Raw genomic sequence first — 20,868 nt, forward strand, 5'->3', positions numbered from 1 at the left:
TGCTATAATGCTGTGATCTCTTTTTAAAAATTCATTGTTTAATTTCCTAGAACAAATTGATACTCCATCCTGTGTGTTCTAATTTCAATAATATTATTCCCTCGATAGACCCCGACCGTAATCAAATTTCCGACCGAAATTTGAAATCATCACGAAGTTTCCAACCCTGATTTCACACAAACTTTCAGATGTCCGCCTTAGCACAGATTTATTTTGTGACTAAAGCGAGAACAGAAGTCCATAGTTTCGAATGTTTCCATGGTTGTCTCAGGCTTGAGTCTAGCGCTCAATATAGGCAGCTCGAACTAGGTAGAAAGCGTCTGTTGACATCTCGATAAAAAATGCCGCTAGAGGGACCTTGTATCCCAGGGCTCCGTTGAAGGCGAAAGGTCTAGTATGCGTTGTATGTATGCCTGTCGAAAATGCAAAAAAGAAAGGCGCTATGATATTGACATATCCGACAATCCTAGGAAATCGTGGATTAGGCGACTTAGCCCATGCAGTAGACCAAAATTGAACCCAGGCTGGGGGCCATTGAATGATGATTGAGATCCAGAACAGGTCACTCAGTAAGATATATGAGCTTTTAATTCTGCGAAGTACCTAGATCATGAAGAACCTTCAACCAAACAAAGGTCATGAGGGTCGGACTCCGTAGTATCATATGCTATACGGAGCCACCTGTTCCAGATGGAGTATCATGATGTCAGTGCCACCCTACTATACACTTAAGTGCCAGTGAGGGATTGGGAGAAGATGAGAAAACTTGAAGGTTCAACCTTGGAACTTTCCAAAAAATCATAACAAATCAAAAGGAATTGCAAAGAAACCATCCCCAGATACACTTCCTTCCCAGAGCCACGGACTTAACTGTCAGTTAACGTAATCGGTAAGCGAGTGGCCCATGCAAGCGAGCGGCCCAGTCCAAAACACATAGTAAATGTAGTAAATTACAACTTCATTTCTCGACCACAACAAATTAAATTTAGTTACAGCTTCTAGAGTAAGCTACTAACTATATTTCTAGTCAGACCTCGAACTGAGGAGCCATTTAAATAAGCATTCGTTGCGTTTACCAAAAATACAACGTATTTTTTATGAATTTCCTTAAAATATATATATCTAGACTCTCACACCCTGGTGTTTCCTAAAACTGTTCAAATCCGTTCAGAGACATATATTCAATACTGTACTATCATATAAATCCATTCTAATTTGTGCTGGTTGAGAAATGAAAGTGTAATTTACTACATTTACTATGTGTTTTGGACTGGGCCGCTCGCTTGCATGGACCACTCGCTTACCGATTACGTTAACGTGATTCCCAAGCGAGCGGATCACCCAAGCGAGCGGATCACCCAACCAAAAACTCGCGTCGCGACCGCGTCTAGCCATCTTCAACCACCTACCATGCCACCAATACGTTCTAAAACCTCTCGAAATTCAATCGAACAGGAGGGAAGGATCTTACTTGCTATCCAAGCTATTAAAAACAATGAAATTAGCTCTATCCGTGAGGCAGTACGTCAGTTTAACGTGCCTTTTACTTCCCTCCACCGCCGACTAAATGGTCATACCAATCGATTCGAAACTCGCGCGAATAACCACAAATTAAACGAAAATGAAGAGAATTCACTTCTCCAATGGGTGATCTCTATGGATATACGTGGAGCTGCCCCCCGCCCGGCTACTGTCCAAGAAATGGCCAATATTCTACTCGCAGCGCGTGGCCAGACCCCCCCCTCAAACTGTTGGCAAAAATTGGGTTACAAACTTCGTAAGACGACATTCAGAGCTTACTACCCGTTTCTCTCGTCGATATAATTACGAGCGTGCGAAAATGGAGGATCCAAAAGTGGTTCAAGCATGGTTTAATCTTGTGTTTCAGACAATTCAAGAGAATGGTATTCTATCAGAGGATATCTATAACTTTGATGAGACTGGATTTGCAATGGGACTTACAGCAACTGCTAAGGTTGTTACTCGTTCTCGATATTATGGTCGACGATCACTTTTACAGCCTGGAAATCGTGAATGGGTAACAGCTATTGAAACAATTAATGTATCTGGATGGGCCCTTCCACCAGTGATTATTTTCAAAGGTAAAGTTTTGATTGAAGGATGGTTTAAGAACCTTCTACTTGACTGGCGATTTGAAACTAGTCCAAATGGATGGACAACTGATGAAATTGGACTTCGATGGCTTCAAAAACACTTTATTCCAGCAACAACTGAACGTACACTTGGAAAATATCGACTTTTAATTCTCGATGGTCATGGGAGTCATTTAACTCCCCAATTTGACCAGATTTGCAAAGAGAATAATATTATTCCAATTTGTATGCCAGCTCATTCTTCACATTTACATCAACCGCTTGATGTTGGATGTTTTTCACCTCTTAAGCGTGCATATGGTCGGCTTGTTGAGAATCAAATGCGGCTTGGTTTTAACCATGTTGATAAATTTGATTTTCTTGAAGCCTACCCAATCGCTCGTAAAGAGGCTTTTCAAACCCAAACTATTCAAAACAGCTTTGCAGCAGCTGGTTTAGTACCATTCAACCCAGATCGAGTGCTTTCTAAGTTGAATATTCTTCTTCGAACACCTACACCCCCAGGTAGCCGCCCTACCAGTCGATCAAGCCAATTTTCACCTAAGACACCTCAAAACATTATCCAGCTTCAGCTGCAAGCTAGTTCAATCAAATCTCTTCTAAAACAACGCTCAAGAAGCCCTCCAAGTCCACTCAAACAGCAAATCGATCAAGTTCTTAAGGCCTGTGAAATTCAGATGCATTCAACAGCTTTATTAGAGGTTGAAACACGTAAATTACGTGCCGCACACGAGAAGCAGAAGCAAAAGCGCCAACGGTCTACTAGACAGATACCTAATGAGGGTGGATTGACGGTTCAAGAGGGCCAGGAAGCTATACAGCGTGCTATACAGGTGGTTGAAGCGCCAATTGCCCCTCCCGTACCACCGCGGAGAGCGCCTGTTTTACAGCCTCAGCCAACGAGGAGAAAGCTGCCGACATGTAAAAAGTGTGGAGAAGAAGGACATAGGTCAGATCATTGTGATATTTAGATAAATATTTTAATAAATTGGCGTTATGGTGGTTAATAATTTATCTAAAGTAGTATAATAGGTGGTAGGTGATCCGCTCGCTTGGGTGATCCGCTCGCTTGGGAATCACGTTAGTTAGTTAAGGGATGAATTGAGGCCTGTATTTCCAGGCAATAAATCACCAGTTGACCTAACGTAGTTCCCAAGCGAGCGGGCCACCCAAGCGAGCAGGCCACCTCCAAACACCATAGTTAAGGCAATAAATTACAACATACTATCTCAACAACTACAGTCTTTATATACTTTTCCTCCTAACCCGACCATGATCAGGTGATATTTAGCCCCTTTAGAAAGTTAAGAGAAAATCTATTTGTTGGTAGTTCCAAGAGATATATTTGTGGCTCATAACAACGTAATTTTCGGTATCGTGACGAAATAGCTTCAATATTTCCTTGGAATTCATTTTGAGTCCTCACAGGCCTTATAAATAGCTATCGACAAATAATAAAATAAAACAAACATGTGGTTGCTGAGATATCAAGTTGTAGTTTATCGCCTCAACTATGGTGTTTGGAGGTGGCCCGCTCGCTTGGGTGGCCCGCTCGCTTGGGTGGCCCGCTTGCTTGGGAACTACGGTTAACTAACGTGATTCCCTAGCGAGCGGCCACCCCAAGCGAGCGGCCACCTGACCGCGTTCGCGTCACCCGCGTCATACCTTACTATCTTCAACCACCCATGTTTCGGCCGAAAAAAATGGCAGTCAAGAAGGCCGAATCTTACTTGCTATTAAAGCTATAAAGAAGCAAGATATCACAGCAATAGCCACAGCAGCACATGTATTCGGTGTAACTCGCTCTACGTTACGGCGCCGCCTTGCCGGCCATACTAATCAATCCGAAACTCGCGCGAATAACCATAAATTAAATGAAAATAAAGAGATTTCACTTCTCCAATAGGTGATCTCTATAGATATACGTGGAGCTGCCCCCCGCCCGGCTACCGTCCAAGAAATGGCCAATATTCTACTCACAGCGCGTGGCCAGACCCCCCCCTCAAACTGTTGGCAAGAATTGGGTTACAAACTTCGTAAGACGACATTCAGAGCTTACAACCTGTTTCTCTCGACGATATAATTACGAGCGTGCGAAAATGGAGGATCCAAAAGTGGTTCAAGAATGGTTTAATCTTGTTTTTCAGACAATTCAAGAGAATGGTATTCTATCAAAGGATATCTATAACTTTGATAAGACTAGATTTACAATAGGACTTACGGCAACTGCTAAAGTTATTACTTGTTCTCGATATTATGGTCGGCGATTACTTTTACAGCCTAGAAATCGTAAATAGGTAACAGCTATTGAAACAATTGATATTTTTGGATAGGTACTTTCACCAGTAATTATTTTCAAAGGCAAAGTTTTGATTAAAGGATGGTTTGAGAATCTTCTATCTCATTGGTGATTTAAAACTAGTCCAAATGGATGGATAATTGATAAAATTAGACTTCAATGGCTTTAAAAACACTTTATCCCAGCAATAACTAGACGGATACTTGGAAAATATTGACTTTTGATTCTTGATGGTTATAGGAGCTATTTAACTCCCTAATTTAACTAGACTTATAAAGAGAATAATATTAATTTAATTTATATACCAGCCTATTCTTTATATCTTTATTAGCTACTTGATGTTAGATGTTTTATACCTCTTAAATGTGTATATGGTTGGCTTGTTAAGAATCAAATACGGCTTGGTGTTAACCATATTGATCAATTTGATTTTCTTAAAGCCTACCCAATCGCTTATAAAGAGGCTTTTCAAGCCCAAACCATTCAAAACAGCTTTACAGCAGCTGGTTTAGTACTATTCAACCCAGATTAAGTACTTTCTAAGCTTAATATTCTTCTTCGAACGCCTACACCCCTAGGTAGCCGCCCTACTAGTCGATCAAGCCAATTCTCACCCAAGACACCCCAGAACCTTATTCAGCTTCAACGGCAAGCTACTTCAATCAAAGCTCTTCTAAAGCAACGTTCAAAAAGCCCTCCAAGTCCACTCAAACAGCAAATCGATCAAGTTCTTAAGGCCTGTGAAATTCAGATACATTCGACAGCTTTATTGGAGGTTGAACACGTAAATTACGTGCCGCCCACAAGAAGCAGAAGCAGAAGCGCCAACGGTCTACTAGACAGATACCTAATGAGGGTGAAATGACAGTTCAAGAGGGCCAGGAAGCTATACAGCGTGCTATACAGGTGATTGAAACACCCATTGCCCCTCCCGTACCGCGGTCTAGGGCGCCTGTTTTACCCTCTCAGCCAGCTAGGAGAAAGCTGCCGACATGTAAAAAGTGTGGAGAAGAAGGACATAGATCAGATCACTGTGATATTTAGATAAATATTTTAATAAATTGGCGTTATTGTTCTAATAATTATAATTAAAACTGTAGGGTAGGCAGTAGCTGGACCGCTCGCTTGGGAATTACGTCACCACTAAAATCATACCGAGGCCATATCATACCCACATAGTAGAGGTTTTGGTATACACCTTGGATCTTAGATTAGGCTACTGGCAATAGAGTAGTTACACTGAATGTAATTTACTTTTTAAGCTGAAACGTGGATGAAATTAAAACAAATTTGCAGACCGTAAACTATGAACTCATGAAGTTAAACCAGGTGTATGTCTCATTAACGTACCACAGGATCTCAAAGGAATCATCTGGAGGTGTCCTGTAGCTAGGGGTCATATCATTGTCGTGCTGCCCTCGATCACACACAAAAGCCATGGTTACAAAAAACCACCGAATGAAAAAGGAAAACACAAATGGAAAATCAAGAAGCTGATCGTACATCAACACCGTGAAGGAGGGATGACGAGGGAGGGGGGGAAGCGAAGGCAGCAGACAAAAAGAAGAAAACGAAGAGAAGGTGATGGATCTCACACACAAGGAGAGATTAGTTATTGGACGGCTTCCACAAGACGGGGATAGTAAAAAAAAAACCTATTGTGACAACTTGACATCATAGACAGAAGAAGTGAAGGGGCTTTTGTGCAGTTCGAGCGTTTTGAAGTGGCCTTAAAACATAAGAGAGCGAGTCTTCTGTCGGCGAGCCTCAGAAGTGGGTAGCTCAGGTTGAGAGTAGGTATGCTTGTGTCGAGGCCGAGGGGACTGTGGCGCCTGCGCCGATCCCGCGGACGATGGAGGGGCCATCATAGTGCTCTGTCGATGTGTGACAGGCGAAGATGGAACTGGGATTCCGGTAGGAGGGAATCTGTCAGCGGTCTGAGGACGATTCTTCAGGCTCCGTTCGCGCTTCAGCACAAAGTCTGCCCATGCCTTGGTTGCGCCAGCACCGGATGTGGATCCTTTGCCGACGGCCTCCGACATCACACGAAGCCAGCCCTCCTTAGCGACCGCACTGTCTGCATAGAAGTCGATCACTTCACCATTGCCGAAGCGGATACGGAATCCCTCTTCAACAAACATGTAACCGTCTTCCTCCTCAGCGAAGGCAGACTTACGTCGGCCACCACCTCGGGAGCTTGTTTCTTTCTGCACCAAGGATGAACGATCATCAATGAGCTTGGCAGCCTTGGCCAAATTGATAGTTGCTCGAGGTTGACGTGTGGTTTCATGATAGGCGGTCAGCTTTGAACCTTGAAGCTTGAAGAAGCGACGACGCCAATACTGTGGTGAAAGTTAGTAAAAGAAAACTAGGAATGCGCCTGGCTGGACCGTGACTTACCGGGCAATCGCCACCTTGCTGAGAAAGGAAACCTTCAAAAGTGCGCGCAGAAACACTCTCTGCATCCCGCATCTCCCGAATGCAGGCATTCATGCTCTTCGGCATATCATCATTCTTGGCACCTTTAGGCTTGGGCACAAACAGAAGCTGCAACTCAAGCTTGCCAATCTTGTAAGGAGGGCGGCGGGAAGCTGTAATACTTATGGCACTCTTCTTACTCTTCACACTGCTAGGCTGCTCATCAACAGCCCATTCATTGAAGCATGGCACATCGACAGTGTACGGACGGCCAAAGGCATGGGTTTCGTGATCGCTCAGTGCTACATAGGACCGAGCGAAGCTTCCATCGCGTGCGACCGTATTTCTCAAGCGCTCCCAGACTGGAGCATTTACATCTTTGGATTTTTGCTGTTGAGTCTGCATTTGCTGCTTCAAGTCCAGTTCCTTGCGACGTCTGGGGGAGGCAAAGACGCGGCTGAGAGCAGATGTCTTTTGACGAGCAGGAGAGCCAGGAGTTTCCTGTGGGTATAGTTTGTTCTCATCCACCTTCATCTGTAGAGTAAGTTGAAACTCAAGATCGTTCTGAACAATGAGCTCAAACTCTTGGCCGATGGGAGCGGACTTCCCGAGTTCAAGCCACGAGGTAGTCACACAGTGGAGACCGTTGTCCAGAGTAAGAGAGAAGTAAGAACGTTCACCTGAATTGAATTAGCACCTTGTAAGAATAGACCGTTTCAGGAGAATTAACATACCACGTGGCAGAGGAAGATCAATGTACTTAATTCCCACGACCTTTACAAAAAGACGACCGCGTTCTTCTCCGTCCTCGTATGCGTCTTGGCCCAGTGGCTCATTTTCGTCAATGGTTGCTGGAGTTTCCTGAACATTGCTCGGGTGGCCAGGAAGAGGAGGAATTGAACCAGGGAGGGGCTTCTTCTTGGGGATACTGCCAGCCATCTTAATGCTGGGACGACGAGTGGAGCCATTCCAGGGGACTGTAGTCCAAGTTTGCTGACTAGCTTTGCGGGGAGAAGATCCGGCTGAACGGGTTCCACGGGGGTCTTCAGTTGAAGAGTCGATTGGAAGGGCAGGCTCTTCTTCGTTTCGGTTGCTTGCAATAACTACCTTTGTATTCTGACGCATGAGGTAGCCTCTCTGTTTTGGAGAAGATGTGTTAGCGGGTATCGGTGAAATTGCTTCCGTGGAAGATCCAGGGGATTGAGGAGCCGGGAGTTGTTCCATGTGGGTGGCCGGTGTAGGGCAAGAATCAAGATGGGAAAGCGCGAGGTTAAACGCAACCTTTTGGGACTCAATAACACGATCAAATTCCTTGGTGAGTCCAAACCCGAGGCTCTCCTCTTGAATACTAAATGGAATATCCAATTGCATTAAGCTGGACTGTCGCTGGTTGGTTGTGGGCAGTGATAGCTGAGGTGCTACATCCAGTTTAGGAACATCCTGGTCCGACTTCTGGGAATCATTAGATTCCTGCTTAGTCAGGTGTGGCATGGGTGGAACTAGAGGCACATGTTGACCACTGATTTTGCGTCGAGTGGCAGCCATCGCATCCATATCAGCGGGCGTTAATGATGGACGCGTCTTCAGACCAGCACCAGGAGCTCGGATGGTCGCGATGGGTTCAGGAACCGACTCATCGGACGAGCTTTCAGCGTCTTGCTCTTCCTCCTCGTCATACTCCTCTTCGTCTTCAGAATCGATGGGATGACGAATTACCGACTCCGGAGTAGATGGCTCAGAGATTGGGTCCTCCTTCATCTCGGGAGTTGTTGGGCGTCCGAGAGACTGACGAATTGCACTCATGTCCAAGTGTTTGTCCTCATTAGTCGCGGTGCCATCCTCTACGTGCTCTTCCTCCAGAGATGGAAGGACTTCGTTTTGCTCTGTAGCAGTTGGAGTAGTTTGTCCAGAGCCCCTGTCGTTATTTTCCTTCTCGGCGGCTTCAGCTGCAGATCGGAGAGAGTAGTTACTATCTTCATCATACTTGGCTCTCTGGTCACGGGAAGAGAGACTGTTATCCGAAGAATTCTGGTAGTAGTCAGGAATGGCGTATAATTCATCATCGTTGACCTCTTCTTTGATAATGACACTTGACGAGTCATCATCTTCGTCATCATCAAGTTCAAGAGAGGGAATTGGGACATCAGGGTCGTAATCGTCGTAAAGATGAGGGCTGGACGCAATATGCGAATCTTCCTGGAAACTGTCTTCATCCTCGTAAGTCTCCTCATAGGTCTCCGTTTTGCGAATGTCACGTAGAATTGAGTCACGAGAAATTCTTGGAGGAGAGAAAACATCATCCTTCGGGAGATCATGGGCTTCATCCTCCACATGGGGCGCTTCGGGCTTTTCTCTTTCGTTGAAATTCTCCGACGAGTTCTTCTCTTTGTCCTCGCTGCGATCAGACTTGATTGGTTCTTGCAGCATCATCATTGAAAGCCTATCCTCAAGGGACATTCCAGAAGTGATGTCGGACTTATTGTGCGAGGTTGGGCAAAGGGGAGCCGGCAAACCGCGCAGACTACCCTTGCCGAGTTCAAAGGAACCCGCGCTCTTGCTCGATGAAGTCGGACGAGATCCAGACATTCGGGAGACGGAAGGCAGCGGAGGCAGAGGACGTCTCTCGCCGTTAGAGTCTAAAGACTCAACCCGGGCATGATGAGATGATCCACCTTCACGTGAGATGGGACGGTCTTCAACAGCCTCCTCATCCACAGTTTCAGTAAATGATTCATCCTCTTCATGGTTGCTTCCGGGACTCATGAAGCGCCATTCATCAGGCAATACAACTGGTGTCTTCTCAATATCCTCCAGAGATGCATCAAAGCTATCGTCGCGCTCCACAGAAGATTCTTGTTCAAAGCTGACTTCATCATCCTCTTCGGAATCATAACTGTTTTCACGGGACTCTGATGTGACTGAAGATGGGTCTGGTGTTCTCATTTCATACTCATTGACTTGAGGAGGTGCAGCATCAAATGTCACGCTCTTGTTATGTCGGTGGCCCGAACTATCATATTCTGACCATATCTCGCTTTGGGGATCAAAGCCCTTGCCATAACGACTCGCTTTTGACAAGGAGGATTTTGCGGGGGATGGTTGTTCTTTGCTGGGAGAGTGTGGTCTCGCAAACTCCATTTCCAGTTCTTCATCGGTAAATTGCGCTTTGGCAACGTTCATTTGGCTGTCGCGATTCGGGGACCGATCAGAAGCCAGGGGTCTGTGAGGCACGGATACATGCGCGGGGTCGTATTCTTGGCCGTTTTCGCGAAACATATTATGGTTCTTGACGCGCGAAACACGCTTCAGGTCTTCGAGGGACGGCCGACGGGGAGGTAAACTGCAGGATTCTGGATCATATGGCACTCGATTCTCGGATGCCTTAGAAAAGGGTGTTGGAGAGTCGCGACCCTTCCAAAACAGACGCGGAGTGGCCGTGTTGTTCAAAGGTGAGACATTGTAGGCGGGAGATTCTCCACTGGCACCCTGTCGCAAACCATTAGCTTCTATGAATATACTAGTCATCCTTATCCGCCTACCTTGCTTGTTTGGTTCCAGCTGGGAGAATTGCGTCGCTGAGCCATTGGGCTCACTTCGGAGAGTGGCCGTTGGCCGAGTCCACCGGGCATTCTGTAACTTGGCCGATCGATATGGCAATTGAGATACCGGGATCACACCGTATAAACAACGATGAGGCTGTCTGTTTATCTGCTGTCAGCTGCAGCTCATCACCTCAAAAATAGAAGCCAGTTGGCGGAAAGAGAACACAACGGATGACTCTCAATCCGTGCCACTGACACCAAACATACCTTTAGCCAATGCTACCAGGAGTCGCGTGGGAAATGTTTGCGCGCCAGCGAATCCTGGTAAGTCCTCCCTTGCAAACGTAACAGTCGTGTCGATCGTCTCAAGAATGTGAATGCGTCACCTAAACAATGCCAGGTACCGAATTCTGAGACCTTGAAGTCAAGTACAAAGAGAGTTTCAAAGAGGGATGATGTGAGGAGAATAAGATGAGGGGGAGGATCCGATCTCGATATCTATTCCATGGATCAGAAAGTGGATTGTTACCCCAAAGCAAGTTGCACTGTTGACAGTGTCCCGGCAGTCTCCATAGCAACGTGTTTCAGGTGGATAGACGCTTTTCCTGTTTTGGGACCCATCACCCGCTGACTAATCTATCATCAAGGTCACATGATATCCAAGCCTCAAGAATCAGGTTCCATGATCGGCGCTAATCCCGGATAGGCATGGTGTAGAAATTAATCCTGAGCCCGTGATTTTTCCTTGGTCTGGAACTCTTGCTACAATCATAACGACATAACTCCTCTTCCCAATCTTCCATACTTCGTGTCGATCAGGTAGAATGCCTCTACCCGTTCGCTCCTCGATATGCTTCCTATGTCAAACCAGGACTAGCATTGTCACTTCGCCGGCAGTTCTATCGACATGGCAAAGCACGCGAGCCATGGGCACTGGGCGATTGCAGCGCAAGTCCGCTCGCATGTCCCTATCTCCTAATGTTGCAAGAACCTCGTTAAAAAAGCCACGATCAAGCCGACATGGACCATGGGCGGCAACGAATCAAACTGAGGCTCGCATTCAAGACACGCCGCGATCCCGATCCCCTGCCGCTCTCAAACGTTCCGGTGATGATTCTAAATCGAAGAAGCCCGAGGCCCCGTTGTATAAAGCACTCAAAATGCAAACTACTTTGTCTCCCGTGACGTATGGCCGTCGAACTGCCATTAAATCAAAAATTTCCAATATCACCAGCTTCGACCACATGCCTCTCCTCCCCGCTGTGCGACAATCAATTTTCACATCGGCCTTACCCACCCTCGCAGACATCGTCCCCACTCCAATCCAGCGTCTTGCCATTCCCGCTCTTCTAAATCCAAACACAGGACGAAAGAACAAACCTACCCAACCTTCCGATGATGAGCCTACCTACGACCAATACCTTCTTGCAGCTGAGACCGGATCTGGGAAGACTCTGGCATACCTTCTTCCTGTCGTGGATGCGGTCAAACGCGAGGAGGCCATTGCGAAACAAGAAGATGAAATTCTCCAGCAAGAAAAGGCCAAAGAGCGTGAAGAAAGAATGAAAACCCGGACATTCGAGTTGGAACCTGAAGAAGCCCCTATGACAGACGAAGCTCGTCCTAGAGCCATCATTTTGGTTCCCACATCTGAGCTGGTGGCCCAGGTTGGAGCCAAGGTGAAAGCCGTTTCTCATACTGTCAAGTACCGGTCGGGAATGATTCACTCGAACCTCACACCCCGCCGAATCAAGAATACTCTTTTCCACCCCGACGGTATCGACGTCTTAGTTTCCACCCCGCATCTCCTTGCATCTATCGCCAAAACGAACCCCTATATCCTCAGTCGAGTCAGCCATCTTGTTCTCGACGAAGCCGACTCGTTGATGGATCGTTCTTTCCTCCCCACCACCATGGAAGTAGTTGACAAGGCTGCTCCCTCGCTCAAGAAACTGATTTTCTGCTCCGCCACAATTCCGAAGAGTCTCGACAACCAACTTCGAAAGCGCTACCCAGACATTCGACGCCTCACCACCCCGAATCTACATGCCATCCCCCGTCGTGTGCAGCTGGGTGTTGTGGACATTGACAAGGAGCCTTACCGTGGAAACCGTTCTCTTGCCTGTGCCGATGTCATTTGGTCAATTGGCAAGGCAGGGGAAGGAACCGACGGCGAAACATGGGGTCCCGTCCTTTCATCATACATGGGACCAAAGACCAAAAAGATCATTGTTTTCGTGAACGAGCGTGAGGAGGCAGATGAAGTTGCGCAGTTCCTCCAAAGTAAGGGCATTGATGCTGTCTCGCTATCTCGTGATACCACTACCCGCAAGCAAGACGAAATTCTTGCGGAATTCACAGAAGTTACTCTTCCACCGACCTCAGAGGAAATCATGCTTGCGAAGAAACAAGCTCGCATGGAAAAGGATATTCCTCTGGAGCTTCCTACCCCAAGATCTGAGGCTGTCCGCCGTCTACCTCACACCAAAGTCCTTGTCACCACGGACATCACATCCCGAGGCATTGATACTTTGGCGGTAAAAACCGTGCTGCTTTACCATGTCCCACACACCACTGTTGACTTCATTCATCGTCTGGGTCGTCTGGGTCGCATGGGCAAGCGTGGTCGTGGTGTCGTCCTGGTTGGTAAGAAAGACCGCAAGGACGTTGTTCGTGAGGTCCGGGAGGGCATGTTCCGTGGACAAGCTCTGATTTAGATTTGCATGTTTTATCCCTTTGTATAAACCTGTATCATATTTGGCGTTCTTGAGGTATGAGATGAATTTGAGGCTGGCTAATGAGGGGTTAAAAAATACCCGGTCCAATTTCTAAGACCCCGTTGATGTGTACGATATTTTATATAGTCAAACTCGATTCTTCTCCTGCATATGACCTCGGGACATACTAGTACTACGTAGTAGTAATTCAAGTTTAAGTCTGACTCGGAGTACCTAGTAGTAGGTACTAGTACTAGTAGGTACTTTTATTAGCACATGGATCCTACTCCAGCTGCCAGTGCCTGTACTACTACTAGTAGTGGGTAGTCTTTTGGTCAGATCCATGTGGATATATACTATCATGATCCATCCGAGTCCGACTATTACTATGTAGCTGTTTCAAGACTCGACATTTCAAGTCGTTTAATATTATTATTTGCACTTGGCCATTACTGTGAGAAATGGCCATCTTTTATGTGAAGGTTCAAGTTTACGACGCTTATTTCCCCAATCATGAATGACTTGGAGTTCTCAATTCATTTGGGGATCCCGAGTTTCCCGCATATACCAAGATCACCTTGGCAAACCTTCTTAGAGCCTCATGAACAGTTATGATAACGTCAGTGGCCACGATATTCTACAAGCGAAGTGAACCTTGGAAGTGAACAAAATTTCCTATTTGACGATCATCATTCGATGCGAGTATATGCACGATTCCAAGGTTTGGATGCGGAAGCACGCATAAAATCATGCCCGGCTACTCCGCTCTGCATAATGAAAATATCTAACCGATGTCGAGATTTTTCGGTATTTTGAAAAAAATTCGAACTTTCAAACCATTCTGCTCTCATTCAAGTATCTTCAGATCCGTTTCAAGTTCATCCCCCTGTGGTTTTTGTCCCTATGCCATTAGTGGGTGCCTGAAGTGACGCGTCATCTTGAACGGAACTATTGGCCTTTTTTCCCAGATTTCATTGAGGAGCTGACGTCACTGCCTTTGGGCGCAGAACTTGAAGGGAACAAAAAAGAAGCAGAAACACAGAGCGAGTGACAGAGCGCCTGTGTGTGTACATGAGAGATACTGAATTATCTCTTCATCAAATCCTTCGATATGAAGATCTTCACGAAGATCTTACCTCTTTTGGGTGCTATGGATTCTTCACAATGGCCTGGTCACCGCGGATGACACGACCACAGAGACTACAAGTGATACGACGACTACATCGACAGCATCGACAAGCTCAAGTACTTCGGCTACATCGTCCAGCTCCGGCACCTCAAGTGGTGAAACAATCTTTGTGACATCAGAAACATTAGTTGCTGTTCCTACCGGCGGATACATCACCTATACAACCACCGAAATTGTCTCATCCGTACTCAATGCCACGACAACGGGCAACTCGACTGCTACAACAACTTCCGCGACGGATATGGTGATTGTCGGAACAGGCAGTTCCAGTTCCAATAGCACTGCCACCACTTCTTCATCCGGTGTTGTCAATACCCAAGCATGTAACGGATATACTGAGTTCTGCGCAAGGCAGTACTCCAACATAACCATGGTCACGGCCCATAACAGCCCATTCGTGAAAAAGAACAACATAGCATCGAACCAATACTATGATGTGACTACGCAACTGGATGATGGTATTAGAATGGGTAAGTGGTGTTTCCCCCAAAAGAGGTATTTTGGGACCCTTCCTAACAATTGACAGTCTCTTTCGAGGCACACTACTACGAGGATGACATTTATCTGTGCCACACTTCTTGTGACCTTCTGAACATGGGAACTTTGGAGGACTACCTGAAAACCGTCACCAAATGGATAGAGAAGCATCCATATGATGTTGTTACAGTTTTGATTGTCAATTCCGACTACGTTTCTCCAGGGAACTTCAGTGCACCCATCGAAGACTCCGGTCTCATCGACTACGTCTATGAACCGTGGAAGATCCCCATGAGCTTGGATGACTGGCCAACTTTATCTGACATGATTCTCCGCGGCAAACGCGCCGTGGTGTTCATGGATTATGAAGCCGACCAGGAGGTCTATCCTTATATCTTGGATGAATTTTCTCAGATGTGGGAGACACCGTTCTCCCCTATCAACCGTACATTTCCCTGTACGGTTCAACGGCCCACAGATATCACGGCCGCTGAAGCCGAGAAAAGAATGTACATGGCCAACCATAACCTGAATCTCGAGGTTGTTCTAGATGGTACCGAGATTTTGATCCCAGATTCAGCTCAAATTAATGTGACCAATGCAGTTTCTGGCTACGGAAGCCTAGGACTGATGGCCAATAACTGTCTAGGTAAGTCTATAAAAAACCCGAAGATTTTATGAATTCCCACTAATTTATTAGCCAAATGGGACCGAGCGCCTAATTTCCTGCTGGTCGACTATTACAACGATGGGAACTTTGCTGGGTCAGTATTCAAAGTTGCCGCAGAGATGAATAACGTCACTTATAATGGAGATTGCTGTGGCACCACTTCCGATGCTCTATCGGGGATTCATCGCCTGTCAAGTTGGTACCTTGGAATGGTTGTGTTCGGCGCATCCTTGACATACTTAATATGAGTCACATGAAGATAAGTACATAATTCATTTCAAACATCGCATTAGACTTCTGTTCAAGCCACATGTCCATAATCACCTGTGCAAACAATTTTCGAGAATTTCCTTGCAGGAATCCGACGTTCAAAAAGCTCATCAATCTGAGCATAGCTTCGGCCATTATAATCAGGAATGAAGAAATAGACAATGATCATACTCAAGGCCGTCATTCCAGCATAAAAATAACCTTTCGCGAAGGGTTAGTCTCTCTAAGAAGAATTGTGGTTCGAGGTATCTTACCAATACTCAGACTCATACCAGCAATCATATACGAAACAGTGGAAACAAAGACCCAGGCAATTCCCGCATTCCCAAGATTTCCTAGTGTATTGGTCTTCGCGCGGAGGTGCATGCTCCCAGACTCGCCTGTATAAGTCCAGCCCACAGCACCAGGCCCACTGAATGACCCACATCCAAGAATGCAAACGAAGAATATGATGAGCCCGCTAGCGGCTGAAGAACTCTTCACATTTGGTTCAATTGATCCCACGAGTCCGATACCAAGCTCGCCGATAAACATGAGCGTGAGACCTCCAAAGAGAATTGCCCAACGCCCAACACGTCTGTGATCAACTATGAAGAAGACGGCGATATTGCATGCAAATCCAAAACCTTTAGGATAGGATAGAGGAATCAGTTCCGCTTATAAAACAACTGTTGGGACTATTTACGGGAGATACCCGCAGAGAACGATGGCAGTCGCGGATAGAGAGTTGCTGAAACCGACCATCGAAAAGAAGTATGTTGCATAAGGACCGCAAATAACATTACCATAAAATGGCTGTGAAAGCGCAGGAAAGATAGCGCAAAAGCTCCGTCGTAGATCAACGCCTCTGAAACAGTCGATATAACCAGCCGTCTTGTCCTGCGATGTACGTGAGTTAGAACTGCCAATATCATCTCCAATCCAATCTTATTTTGATCTGTTTACCTCTAACTCACTTTCGGCTTCCTTCAAAACTGTATATGCTATCTCTGCCAGCTTGAGGTCGAGGGCTTGCTCAGTGTCTCGTGGGTAAAGCCATCTCAGACTCTTTCTAGCCTTCTCATGGTGACCATGTAAGACCGGCCAACTTGGAGACTTGGCAATAAACACTAGGAAGCCAATGCATATGAGCACTGGAAGAGCTATGCAAGTGTTAAGAGAAACTCGGAAGCTTCTTTCATCTGTTACCGAAGGCCATGCATGTTCAGTGCCGTACGAAATCAAAACCGAGAATAGGTTCCCCATGTTCACTAGATTTAGAGTTAGTATCGTCAGTTAGATGACAGAATATTGGCTTACTTACTAAACATGCTGAATGTAGATAGAGCTGTCAGTGGTCCGGCGCGTTACGCGTGTAGATATTGGACCACTGCGGCCATATACTCTAGCTCTCACTTGCACGTGGAGATCCTTCCCTCCTCACGCTTCCTTCAATACGTGTTTCTGGCCTTCTTCACTCGTAGACATCCAAATCCAAATCCTCCAACAAGAGCAATACCCCGAAGCTCTCGTGGAGCTATCTCTGAAATGTAAGTTGCGACCCCAGCTTGCATAAGGCCAGTAGTGAGACACATCACAATCTTTGCCTCAAGCCAGCCCTTCCAATTGGTAATGAAAGATTCGAGACAAGCACCCGCAACACAGATCATAATAGTCAGATATAAGACAGGACGGCGACCAAAGAAGTCTCCGAGATATCCGCTTGCAAAATTACCTAAAAGTTGAAACGGCGACGAGACGGCTGCCCAACTTTCGGAATGCTTAGTATGTGAAAACGAAGTTCGGCTTCTGAGATGGGTACATACACTGAGATAATATGCGCAGGAATGGCATAGGCTTCTTCTGAGGCATCCCAGTGACCGAATTGACGACAGAAAGATTGGATACCCAGCATGTTTCCCGCCATGTTGAGCTCAATGCCGACGATGATTCCAGTAACCTTTCAAGTAGTCAGCAGAGATAAAGAGTAATGGGAATCAGAATAATATTTTTACTAGGGCTGAAGTCATAAAACACGCAATTCGAGGATTTGCCTTTAGCACAATCCACGGGCTATCGGCTTCTCTAAGTGCCTCTTTTGCTGCAGTACTGTAGCCAACAGTCTTGAGTACACCACCTCCCTTGTCAGCAGCGTCAGTCTCACTGAGTGCCATCTCAATATGAGCCACATCCTCCTTTGACTTCTCTTCAACCATCATGAGACAAAAGACCGAGTGAGAACAAAGGTGACTGAAACTCTGGAAGAAGCCCTAGGATGTTTGACAAACCTCAAACCAAGATATTGTATAGTAGCAAGCGCATCTTCACCTGAGAGCCAGCACCATTCAATTAATAGCTGAAGCCATTCGCATTCTGAATGAAGCTGTCGTGTCATGTATGCGGGGGCGATAGACTAAGTTTGAGCTTATTGAGATCGGATAATCATATTCTGGGGTCTCCGCATTATCGCATTTACCGAACGGATAAGCTCCAGGATCATGAACTTAACAGTAACGGACTCTCCGTCCATATCTCCGTTAAGGCGACCCAGCATTTCTTTTCAAATCTGTAAACATCCAACCAATTCGAAATAAATAAAATTTTGATTAATTTTACCAGTCCAGACTCATTTATGGCATGTTCTAGATGCAACGGACTCTCCGTTCGTAAATCCCGTTGATCATATCCACATACTTCATTCGCTACATGTCAAATGTCGGCCCACATCAGCTACATGAGCGATGTGGGACTAGCTAGAGAGAGTAGGGAAAGCTTGGGTTTATTTTCGCAATAATTCTGGAAATTTTGTAGCCCTTCACCCACAATTATTTTGTTTCTCAACCCCTGAAATGAATTCTTCCAAGTCAGAGTCATCAAAAACTGTTGAAAGCCACGCTCTCAAAGAGAGAGGCGCTACGGTAAAAATGAAGGATCAAAGCAACCTATCAGATGGAGAAAAGGGCTTGGACCTTGAACGTAGAGGCGAGCAATCATCTCCGTCAAAGTCGCCTCCAAACCGTAGAGTGCTTTTTTTACAAGAAACTTGCAACCTCCTGTGTTTTGATCAGTGTTGTTTTCTGGGGTAAATATTCACCAAATGATCAGGATCATGGAGCTCGTACTAACTTGCGATGAAAAGTCAATCTTTTTTGGCTCCTGGGTAGTTACTACCGCGGGTCTGAAAATATGAATCGTACAAAAATGCTAGTTATTGACTATGACGGCTCTTCTGTGGGGAGTGCTCTCCTAGCTGCTGTTAATGAAGCCAATCGACCAAGGACCAACCCAACGTATATCATCGTTACAGCTGAGAGTCACAATGTACAGGAAGTTGAAAGAGCTGTTTTTGTGGGTAAATATTGGGGTGCAATCTTTTCCACTGCCAATGCCACAGCTCGACTTGACGCAGCGATCCAAGGTGCCAATTCTTCAGAGTATGTGGCGGACGACGCCTATGTCCTTGTTGGAAATAGTGAGGCTCAATATCATCATTCTTTGTTATACATCAGAACTAACTCATATAAGGTGCTCGTTACACGGCCTTCTACTCCGAAATCGTCACAGAAAACCTTGAGAGCGTGGCTGATTCCGCCAAAACCTATTACATGCAACACAACATCGCATCCTTCCTTAGTGAATCTCTCGTGAACGAAACCACACTTTCATCCTTGCAAATACAAACAATTCTGAATCCTGTTGGATATACATCTATTGATACTAGCTACGGACCTTTTACATTTGGCAATCGTACTTTACTAAACACTCTTATGATCGTGGTCGTGGTCCTTTGTCAATTCTTCGTACGCTTCTCCAACAAGTCTCTGCATGCATAACTGAGCTAGAAACTAAAAAGCTAACATCTAAACACTCTTAGTTCCTGATGTCCCTCAATGGCCTCAGCATGGCTTTCGGACTCTTCAAGGGTGTCTCTCGAATGAACTACTTCAAAACACGACTCCCAATATCAACTGCATGGGCTATCTTTGCGGGTCTTTTTGTAACATCCTGGCAAATGACATTCAAAGAATCATATCCCATAAACGCCCAATTATTCTTCTCCTTATGGACACTATACACCGTCTTCTCAGTCATTATTTTCGACGTTCTCGATATCGTTACGGCATTTGTACCTGCTCAATACATCCCATTTTGCATGTTTACCTGGATGATTACAAACGGTTCGTTTCCCTCCAATCTGGACACTAAATTTGACTAGATACTGACATACTGAAACTACAGTGACAAGTGCGGGCTCACCACCAGAGCTATCTAATGTATTCTTCCGCGTCAGTTACTTCTTTCCTGCACGCGCTATGTGGTTTGCGGAACAGCATATATGGTCTCAGGGTGGCGCATATGACTTATCACTTAGCCTACCCATACTGGCAGCGTGGTTAGTCGTTGCTAAGGTTGGGACTTTGTTCACCGTGGATCCTAGAAGGAAAGCAGCCGCAGCTGGGGCGCCTCGTGGCAAGAGATGATTAAGTGGATTGACTGTTATGTTGGACGAAGCAAAGGAACGCTAGAGTATAGAGAAGAACTTGAAAATATCGCATATCATAGATTTGGTAGTTTGCACCTCCAGTTGCAGGGTGTGAAGTTGGTCATACGATTGGTTCTTTCAGTCCCAATATTTAAAAATAAGCACTAGCATATGAAAACTTTATATTTTCGTCCTATCAGTCATACCAATAAGATGGCCCGGGGTTGTAATAGCTTGTTTCATCTCGAATCTTGGTGTCGATATTCGGTATTCGGGCCGGGGGCTATTAATGCCGTGGACCGACTCCGACTCGGCGCGCTAAGAATAATCAATACCCCTCTGAGTCAAGAGTATTAATTCTACTTCCTTCGCTCAATGTTCAAGTCAAGTCACCTAAGAGCCTCAAAATTCCATTGTTCTCTATTGCACCCAAGTTTCGCCATGGTCCAAGAAGAGAAAGTCACACCAGGCAGCTGCCTGTGTGGCCAAGTTAGCTACGAAATCACCGGCGACTGCATGGTGAATATTATGTGTCATTGCAACAACTGCCGCAAGGTTACCGGATCGCTTTTCATGGCCAATGCATTGTATAGCAAGTCGGTAGGTTGAACTATCTGTATTGGATCTCACGGGCGCATACTGAATCCTCAATAGCAAGTGCGGGTTCTATCCGGAGAAGCGATCATCAAAACATTCAAAGATGGTGGAAC

At 45.8% G+C, this 20,868-nt stretch overlaps 6 protein-coding genes across 6 annotated transcripts; 3 read left to right on the forward strand and 3 right to left on the reverse strand.

The window, feature by feature from the left end:
* Window positions 1-6,143: 6,143 nt before the first annotated feature.
* On the reverse strand, window positions 6,144-10,460 carry bud4 (uncharacterized protein; the record flags this gene model as incomplete). Its single annotated transcript, XM_057088270.1, has 4 exons — window positions 6,144-6,755; window positions 6,814-7,511; window positions 7,566-10,317; window positions 10,371-10,460. The coding sequence occupies 4 exons, from the start codon at window positions 10,458-10,460 to the stop codon at window positions 6,144-6,146; spliced, it is 4,152 nt and encodes a 1,383-aa protein (XP_056948099.1).
* Window positions 10,461-11,197: 737 nt separating this feature from the next.
* Window positions 11,198-13,090, forward strand: mrh4 (ATP-dependent RNA helicase MRH4; the record flags this gene model as incomplete). Its single annotated transcript, XM_057088271.1, has 1 exon — window positions 11,198-13,090. The coding sequence occupies one exon, from the start codon at window positions 11,198-11,200 to the stop codon at window positions 13,088-13,090; it is 1,893 nt and encodes a 630-aa protein (XP_056948100.1).
* Window positions 13,091-14,201: 1,111 nt separating this feature from the next.
* N7483_004835 (tat pathway signal sequence) lies at window positions 14,202-15,674 on the forward strand (the record flags this gene model as incomplete). Its single annotated transcript, XM_057088272.1, has 4 exons — window positions 14,202-14,262; window positions 14,321-14,749; window positions 14,806-15,405; window positions 15,457-15,674. The coding sequence occupies 4 exons, from the start codon at window positions 14,202-14,204 to the stop codon at window positions 15,672-15,674; spliced, it is 1,308 nt and encodes a 435-aa protein (XP_056948101.1).
* A 53-nt stretch (window positions 15,675-15,727) lies between these two features.
* Window positions 15,728-16,941, reverse strand: N7483_004836 (uncharacterized protein; the record flags this gene model as incomplete). The annotated part of the gene is made up of 4 exons (XM_057088273.1): window positions 15,728-15,897; window positions 15,951-16,273; window positions 16,382-16,622; window positions 16,653-16,941. 4 exons carry the CDS (start codon window positions 16,939-16,941, stop codon window positions 15,728-15,730), a joined length of 1,023 nt encoding a protein of 340 aa, XP_056948102.1.
* Window positions 16,942-17,410: 469 nt separating this feature from the next.
* On the reverse strand, window positions 17,411-17,891 carry N7483_004837 (uncharacterized protein; the record flags this gene model as incomplete). Its single annotated transcript, XM_057088274.1, has 3 exons — window positions 17,411-17,456; window positions 17,502-17,635; window positions 17,691-17,891. 3 exons carry the CDS (start codon window positions 17,889-17,891, stop codon window positions 17,411-17,413), a joined length of 381 nt encoding a protein of 126 aa, XP_056948103.1.
* Window positions 17,892-18,876: 985 nt separating this feature from the next.
* Window positions 18,877-20,156, forward strand: N7483_004838 (uncharacterized protein; the record flags this gene model as incomplete). Its single annotated transcript, XM_057088275.1, has 4 exons — window positions 18,877-19,147; window positions 19,201-19,475; window positions 19,550-19,853; window positions 19,915-20,156. 4 exons carry the CDS (start codon window positions 18,877-18,879, stop codon window positions 20,154-20,156), a joined length of 1,092 nt encoding a protein of 363 aa, XP_056948104.1.
* Window positions 20,157-20,868: the final 712 nt, after the last annotated feature.

Source organism: Penicillium malachiteum (genome assembly GCF_028827825.1).
Source record: "Penicillium malachiteum strain IBT 17515 chromosome Unknown utg000002l:1.0-8849297.0:1.0-8852440.0, whole genome shotgun sequence".
NCBI lineage: Eukaryota > Fungi > Ascomycota > Eurotiomycetes > Eurotiales > Aspergillaceae > Penicillium > Penicillium malachiteum.